The following is an 8,484-nucleotide window of genomic DNA, read 5'->3' on the forward strand; positions in this document are numbered from 1 at the left end:
CATTCCAGTAATGACAAGAGTCTACCGTTAGATTGATCCTATTCTACCCCAGCCAGCATTGAGTCCTGATGACCTTAATCCACATCCATACTGCAGTCCACCGACAGTGAGTAGTGAACGTGTGGATACCTGTGTTGCGCGCACACCAGAGACGAGTTCAGCAGGAACGTTCACGTAGAAATATGCTCTGTAGAACAATGAGGCGAGTTCAGCAGGAACGTTCACGTAGAAATATGCTCTGTAGAACAAACATGTCGGTTCTGTTCATGGCATTTCTATCTGCAACGTTCAACAACTGAACCGTGGCCCGGTTATGAAACTGAAGAAAAATTATCTTAGAATTTTATATGTTTGTATATGTTTCCTCAAAATGCAGAACAGAAGCAGCCTTTAGTGTGAACGACCTGTCATGTAATAATATCCTTACATTATGTCAAAATAAAAACACAAACAAAAACCTTCCTCAGCTCCGGCTGCTGTAAGTCATGCACCAAAGATCATTAGATAGATGAGACATTATGAGATCAGAGAAGCCGTATGTGATGCAAGATGGAACACCACCGATACAAGTCAAGTGTCATAAAATCTGTTTTTTCTCTGCATCACCGACCGTCGACTCAAAACACTCCTCTCTTGCTGTTGTTGAAGAAACTTATCAAATACTTTTAGTCCTTTAGGGGGGGGGGGGGGGGGGGGGGGGGGGGTATTTTTCTTCTTGTAACATGTCATTATACTTCATAACTTGACATAATAAATAGGGTATTGACTTTGGTCCTCAGAAAGGGGACACAGGGTATGGGGAGTAGAAGGGTATGAGGGTGTAGGAGGCCAGGGAATGTGGGGGGAGTAGGGGGCCAGGGGAGTAGGAGGATAGAAGGGTGTAGGAGGCCAGGGAATGTGGGGGGAGTAGGGGGCCAGGGGAGTAGGAGGGTATGAGGGTGTAGGAGGCCAGGGAATGTGGGGGGGGGGGGGGGGGGGGGGAGTAGGAGGGTAGAAGGGTGTAGGAGGCCAGGGAATGGGGGGGGGGGTGTAGGAGGCCAGGGGATGTGGGGGATGTGGGGGAGGGGGGGGCAGGGGAGTAGGAGGGTAGAAGGGTGTAGGAGGCCAGGGAATGTGGGGAGGGGGGGGGCAGGGGAGTAGGAGGGTAGAAGGGTGTAGGAGGCCATGGGAGTAGGAGGAAGGGGACATAAGGGGGAGTGGGGGGGGGGGGGTATTCTCAGTCCTCAGAGGTGACATCAATGTCCTCTGAGCTGCCCTGCTTGGTGGCAAGCCTCCATCTGTTGATGTGGTGGTTTCCTTTCTTCTTCTGATGACAGTCAGGCCCCTCCTCCTCCAGCTTCTGTCTCTTGTATTTAGTCCTCCTGTTCTGGAACCACACCTTCACCTGGGGAGGAAGACGGGGACATTAGAGACATCTATATTCTGGACCACACCTTCACCTGGGGAGGAAGACGGGGACATTAGAGACATCTATGTTCTGGAACCACACCTTCACCTGGGGAGGAAGACGGGGACATTAGAGACATCTATATTCTGGACCACACCTTCACCTGGGGAGGAAGACGGGGACATTAGAGACATCTATGTTCTGGACCACACCTTCACCTGGGGAGGAAGACGGGGACATTAGAGACATCTATATTCTGGACCACACCTTCACCTGGGGAGGAAGACGGGGACATTAGAGACATCTATATTCTGGACCACACCTTCACCTGGGGAGGAAGACGGGGACATTAGAGACATCTATATTCTGGACCACACCTTCACCTGGGGAGGAAGACGGGGACATTAGAGACATCTATATTCTGGAACCACACCTTCACCTGGGGAGGAAGACGGGGACATTAGAGACATCTATGTTCTGGAACCACACCTTCACCTGGGGAGGAAGACAGGGACATTAGAGACATCTATATTCTGGACCACACCTTCACCTGGGGAGGAAGGCAGGGACATTAGAGACATCTATATTCTGGAACCACACCTTCACCTGGGGAGGAAGACGGGGACATTAGAGACATCTATCTAATTAAGGATTTATATTTCATTTTATTGGATGGGTTCTCTAGGCTCCTCTATTCTGGGAAAATCCCAATTGCATACTCCTCCTCTCAGTCCTCTCTCTTCTTCAACTTCTCAACAACAACAAAAAAACATTGGAGAAGAAGGTCAGAGGGGAACTCTGTCTTTCTCTCCGTGGATGTTATGTTTCACTATTGTTTTGTCGTGAAATTTACCCCACAAAATATGCATTTAGTGCGTTAAACAACCATATCATGATCATTACAAGTAAAATCTTCATAAATAGCTACTATTTGCAAAAAAAATAGCGCTAGAAAAGAAAACAAAACTGGTTGAATAGCTACACTCAACACCAAAAACTGTTCGCTGCATATTATAATTTGCATATCAACACCAAGGTAACCAAGTCAATTGATATAACGATGTTTGGTCATGATGTCATTCTAATGTATTAGTTGTCGTTATAAGCAACTTTCAAGGCTGCCAAAGAGAGGGTAAGGGTATCCTATTGTAATTAATTAGAGTCCTAATGATGCTGGTGGCGATTCGTTTCACGGTGATATCCTCTGGAAGTTATGTCGCTGGCAGTCAGACGATTTACCATTATTGAAGAGAAGTTATAAATATTTTTTTCCCCGCGATTATTTGCATTCAACAACCAGCGCCTATTTCATTTCAACAACATTATGTCATAGAGGCCTTCTTTTTTTATAGTATATAGGCCTTTTTTATAGTATATGGGCCTTTTTTAATAGTAGATACATAGATTATTTTAATAATAAATTATATCCTGGAAAAACTAGCGAGAATAATGCAGGAGAGTGTTTGTATTTATTATGGATCCCCATTAGCGCTACTCTTCATGGGCAGTGAAAGAGTTTGTATCAAAATGTCGAGTTATTCATTTGGATTTGACTAATATGTGTCATTATTTCACTGTAGGCTACGTTATGTTGGCGCTTTATGCTCTGCCTAAAGAATATCGTATTTTTTTGTTCATCGGGCTAGATCAACTATTTTTCCCAATAAGAACGTATTGGAAATGGAGCTCACATGACCTGTTTTTAACTGATTGTTAGAGGACTCAGTGAACTTGACAATACATTTCTACAATCGCCTAGTCAGAATTGTTTTCTTATTATAGGCCTTTCGCTAACAGGTAATTCCAGCGTAAAAATGTGTCGATATTGGTTCTGTGTGAACTATAGTCCTAATTATACCTGCAGGAAAGAGCGAAAGTTTCCCAGACATACTAATGGATAGCCTAATAGCCTAATACAGTTTTTTATACAACGTCAATAACAATTACAATTGAATATTAATGAAAATAATAATTACATTTTAGTTGCAATAATATTTTAAATCATGTGTATGGAGCCGGTTTAAAATGTTTATTTCACGGAATATAACGGAATAAGGACCCCTCGATCGAACTAATACATAATACACTGAAATTGTTGTATTTATTAATAACAACTAAATATGAATAATTTGCTGATTTATATGCTTGTTATTAAGGCTTATTACAAACTTGTATTAAAATATATATATATGTTGTTGAAGATATTTTATTTCGATGAAGAAGCAGGCTTCATAACCCTCAATTTATCAACGCAGTTTGCAGAATGCGTTTGGGCTGTATTACTAATGATTTATATATTCCCGAACTGTGTTCAATACAATTCAATACTGGGTAGAGATCTCACCTGTGTTTCAGACAGACTCAGACTGTTGGCCAGCTGTTTCCTCTCCGCTCCTACGACGTAATGATTCTTCTCGAACGCCCGTTCAAGCCGCAGGAGCTGCGACGGGGAGAAGGCGGTGCGGATCCGCTTGGGTTTCCGGGCGAACGGGCCGTGAAGGAGCATGCTATCTTGGGAAACATCATTTCCTGGGGGCAGAGAGAGGGAGAGAGAGAGGGAGAGGGAAATCACAGTGGGATTTAGATCGAAGCAATGAACACACTGAGCAACACGAGGCGCGTTTTGATGTGCAGTGAGGTGGAAGAGAACAGCACACGCCCTGTTGGTTTCAAAGGCGAGTTTATAAACTCTTGGTGTAGTTTGAAGTACAGTCTATTCAGCGTTGTAATGTCTATACAGCGTCAATGTAGGCCTCAATTTAAACAGTAGACCTAGATTTTACAGCCTTAATTGTTGCGATATAAAAATCTAGGTCTACTGTTTAAATTGAGGCCTACATTGACGCTGTATAGACATATATATGAGTCAGTGTTTAACTCATCAAAAACATCATGTGCCTTCTTTAAATTGAGAACACTATGAAACCTGTGTTCAAATATTGAGAATACTTGATCGTATGTGTCCAAATAGCCTATATTGTATAGAAGACCTATTAAATGAAGTCACACAGGAACATTAGGGAGAGTTAGCCTAAATATAACCTCTCGTAAAATGTTAGATTAATCGACTGTAGTGCATATAGGTCCCTGTGTGTATTAAAAAAGCGGTTGAGACAAAAACATTTACAAGTGATGTGAGACATATAAATTGGCAGTAAAAAGTTGGCATAAAAATCCCAAATTTCAGAGAACATTTGGGAATAAAATCGTTGTGCACGATCGGCCCACTCACTCGGATAGTGGTTTCGTGTGATTAGGGATAAATTCACAGTGGGAGTAACCGCGTGACAAAGACAATATTTCCTTTGGCTGTGGCCCGATGTGTGGGGAAAACAGCCATGGTGCCGTGGGAAAATAGACTGGTTAGCTATGCACTCCGTTAACCTGGACTTCAGATGCACTCCGTTAACTTGGACTTTAGATGCACTCCGTTAACCTGGACTTCAGATCTAAAGGAAAACAGATTCCTACATATTTTATCATCTGTATCACTGACTTCACGTATACCTTTATTATAACAGGTGATATAACATTTTAGCTTGCTGTGCTATATATTTAGTTTAGAGGTTATTATAACAGGGGATATAACATGTTAGCTTGCTGTGCTATATATTTAGTTTACCTTTATTATAACAGGTGATATAACATGTTAGCTTGCTGTGCTACATATTTAGTTTAGAGGTTATTATAACAAGTGATATAACATGTTAGCTTGCTGTGCTATATATTTAGTTTAGAGGTTATTATAACAGGTGATATAACATGTTAGCTTGCTGTGCTATATATTTAGTTTACTGTTATTATAACAGGGAGACAAAGGTCTGTTTCACAAGGAAACCCTGCACGCACACAATTCACAAAATGATTTACAATACAAATATACACAAATAAAATTGATTAATTAAAACACACTAATGGAAAACAATCAGCAAATATGTCCTCAATGAAACAATTACAGCTGCCGGAGAGGCACCCGGAAGTGATAGAGAAGATGGGATGCATAGAAACTATAAGCTGATTTACCTACTAACTTTGTAGAGACTGAAGGAATTTGTTCACTGATATGAAAATTATAATGCAGATGGATATTTTAGCATGCAATAGCATGAGTTATCTTATCAATGTTGAAGAATTTTGGTGTGCATTTCTGGTTTGGTGAATTTTAGTGTGCATTTTTGGTTTGGTGAATTTTAGTGTGCGTTCTCCTCAACTTAATGTTGTTGTTGTTGTTGTTGTTTATTTTGTTTTTTTTATCGACATGTCTTCACCTCATGGGAATAGTAAAACATGTGCTACTCTGCGTTGAGATGTTTTAATTTCAAAACTCATTGACGTTTTCCTTTTTACCGAAGCGTGTTGTAGATAAGTACACTCTATCTCACATCCACTATAGATACTTATTTCCAGTGGTGGAAAAAGTACCCAATTGTCCCACTTGAGTAAAAAAGTAAAAATACCGTAATAGAAATAGACTCCAGTAAAAGAGAAAGTCACTCGGTAAAATACTACTTGAGTAAAAGTCTCAAAGTATTCGGTTTTAAATATACTTAAGTATAATAAAGTAAATGTAATTGCTAAAATATACTTACGTATCAAAAGTATAAAAGTATAAATAAGTATAAATAATTTAAAAATCCATATATTAAGTAAACCAGATGCCACCATTTTTCTTGTTTTGTTTTAATTTACGGATAGCCAGGGGTCACGCTCCAATACTCTGGCATCACCTACTCCGCCAGATCAGAGGCAGTAGGACCCGAGATGTTCTCTTGATAACTGCGTGAATTTGACCATTGTCCTGTACTGCTAAGCATTTAAGGAGTACTTTTGGGTGTCAGGGAAATGTAAAAATGTTTGTTTTTTTAATTACAATTTTCTTTAATAAAGTAAAAGTAAAAGTTGTCCACATATAAATTGTAAAGTAAAGTACAGATACCAACAACAACAAAAAATACTGAAGTAGTATTTCAAATATTTTTAACTTAGTACTTTATACCACTGACTATTTGTTATGTTCACCTGCGGCTGAAAAGCAAGGTTAACTATAAAGCCCATCCCTCGTTGTCAATAATATTGCAATAAAAACAAATATTAACTGATAATGTTTAACATAGATGAAAATGAATGATTAACATCATCATTATCGTAGCCTAATTGTTGTCAATCATTAATCTGTGAAATGGACATTTCTGAGCGCATGCAGTGTAGGTCACATAGTTTAGTCCTTTATTCTAAAAACACAAGCAACTCAGAGGCATCAATTTTTCTTTAATTAACCTGTAACTTGGGCTGCTTGACATTGGCTATTGAGATGGAGAAAACACGACACACAATCAATCAATCAATCATTTTACCTTGAAATCTGTGTCCGAAGAACCTGTTCCGTAAAACCCATGGGTAGAAGTTAAGAGGGTCTCGGTGTTGCGTCCCAAAGAAGTGTGCAGGGTGTTGTAGGTGGCCCCCTCCTAGCTGGTGGGGGTTCATGGTCAGCCCTGGGTGGTTGACTGACTCAGGGAACACCAGCTCCGGGTTCTGATACAGAGACCTGCCGGTGGGACTCTGGTACCCGTTCATGAAAGCGTCAGTGGGGTTGGAATACGTCAAAGCCGTCGGTCGGATGGGATCTTCCGTAGTTAGAGGGTTTTCTTTGGCCACCAATGATTCTATCGTAAAACAGCGTTTACCCGCGGACGAAAACATCTTCCTCACTTCACGTATAGAAATCCAGAAAAAAAAACAGAATATATCTTGTAACTTACTCTTTAAGCCAGTCACAATGGTACCCCTTCAAAAAGGCATAGTGAGCACCAACGGTTAACCTACGGTAGTGCCCCCTCCTGGACCGATGTTCTGAGCGGGAACCTTGAGCACCTTTTGAGTTAGTGACGCGACGCCTGATCCGCGGAGCTGCGTTTCGTGTCAGGAAGAATATGAGGCGAAATGTGTGCGTCAACGTTCTGGAACCCAGAGGACTGGGATGTGGTGCAGGCAAGGGGCAACGGGGCTGAAACTAAATGGTGCTGATTGGACGAGTACACCTGCCAATGAGTTCTCACAACTACCTGGCGCCTGGATTTAGGACAGAGGCAGGATTGGAGTTGGAGATGACGTACGGCAAATTCAAAAACAACAATAGGTTCATGTCAAAAGAATAGTATAGTGACCCATAGTCTATTTATTTTTTCATCGGGTGACATTTTGCTCATTGTATAAAGACAACACCAGCAAAAATATCCAGGTTGAATATCCATGAACACATTTGTTATCACGTTGAAATGAAATCAGTGTTTACAAGGTTGACAATGACAGTTCTCTCTCCATTAAAGCGAAGCCTATAATACCAATAATATGCTCATGGGAAAATACGCCAAAGCCTCCCGGTCATAAGTGACTTCAGTGCGCCATCCCGATGTTTCTATTTTTCCTCCTGTCTCCTCAGACCGAACCGCTTGGAAACACTGCCTGTGCCCCGCGCCAAGACCGCTTGTGGTTTCTGAAGAGAGCTCCGTCAAAATGACGTTTTCATGAGGTTGTTATTACTTCTAATTACTATGGCTGTTTGTTTATGTGATATTAGATAGCCTCTCAGTTTAATATAGAGGAAATACGCGTTTTAAAATCAAAGTCCAACCCACTGGTTTAAGTTAACACTCATTTTGGATATCACAACCCCGTGATAATGAAGCGTAATGATTGACTAAACGGCTTCATCAGCAGAAATTGGAAATCTCATCCTTACAGCAGAGATATATATACTGACTCTTAGGCCTATATTATAATTAGTCCTTGCAATATGGCACCTCTTTTAAATAGCCCTCTTTCAGTTAATAACATGACCTAACAGCCTACTAATGTGAATTCTAACCTCGATCAGAAAGATAATAGTAGTTGGTTATTTAGGGCTAAAAGCGATCCTATAGGAATATTAGATTTTTTAGTTCGTTTTGGATTTTCATAGTTAATAGACATTGGCCTATAGCTGATAATTATAATGTAATGTAATGCAGTGTACTTGTGAAACCTCTTACATCAAAAACGAATAGGCGAATAAGACAATAAAATAAAAACAAGTTTTACAAATATATTGTTACACCCTT

At 40.6% G+C, this 8,484-nt stretch overlaps 1 protein-coding gene across 1 annotated transcript; it reads right to left on the reverse strand.

The window, feature by feature from the left end:
• Positions 1-1,089: 1,089 nt before the first annotated feature.
• Positions 1,090-7,700, reverse strand: LOC110504269 (homeobox protein EMX1). Its single transcript, XM_036963031.1, has 3 exons — positions 6,742-7,700; positions 3,732-3,916; positions 1,090-1,384 (listed from the first exon to the last, which is right to left on the reverse strand). Exons 1-3 carry the CDS (start codon positions 7,085-7,087, stop codon positions 1,217-1,219), a joined length of 699 nt encoding a protein of 232 aa, XP_036818926.1. The 5' UTR covers positions 7,088-7,700; the 3' UTR covers positions 1,090-1,216.
• Between the last annotated feature and the right edge of the window lie 784 nt (positions 7,701-8,484).

Source organism: Oncorhynchus mykiss, chromosome 25 (genome assembly GCF_013265735.2).
Source record: "Oncorhynchus mykiss isolate Arlee chromosome 25, USDA_OmykA_1.1, whole genome shotgun sequence".
Lineage (NCBI taxonomy): Eukaryota > Metazoa > Chordata > Actinopteri > Salmoniformes > Salmonidae > Oncorhynchus > Oncorhynchus mykiss.

Coding starts and splice junctions, on each gene's coding strand:
- LOC110504269 (XM_036963031.1), bottom strand. CDS start 7,087: ATGTTTTCGTCCGCGGGTAAACGCTGTTTTACGATAGAATCATTGGTG. Junction 3,917..6,741: donor CTTCGGACACAGATTTCAAG/GTAAAATGATTG, acceptor CTCTGCCCCCAG/GAAATGATGTTTCCCAAGAT. Junction 1,385..3,731: donor TGAGTCTGTCTGAAACACAG/GTGAGATCTCTA, acceptor CTTCCTCCCCAG/GTGAAGGTGTGGTTCCAGAA.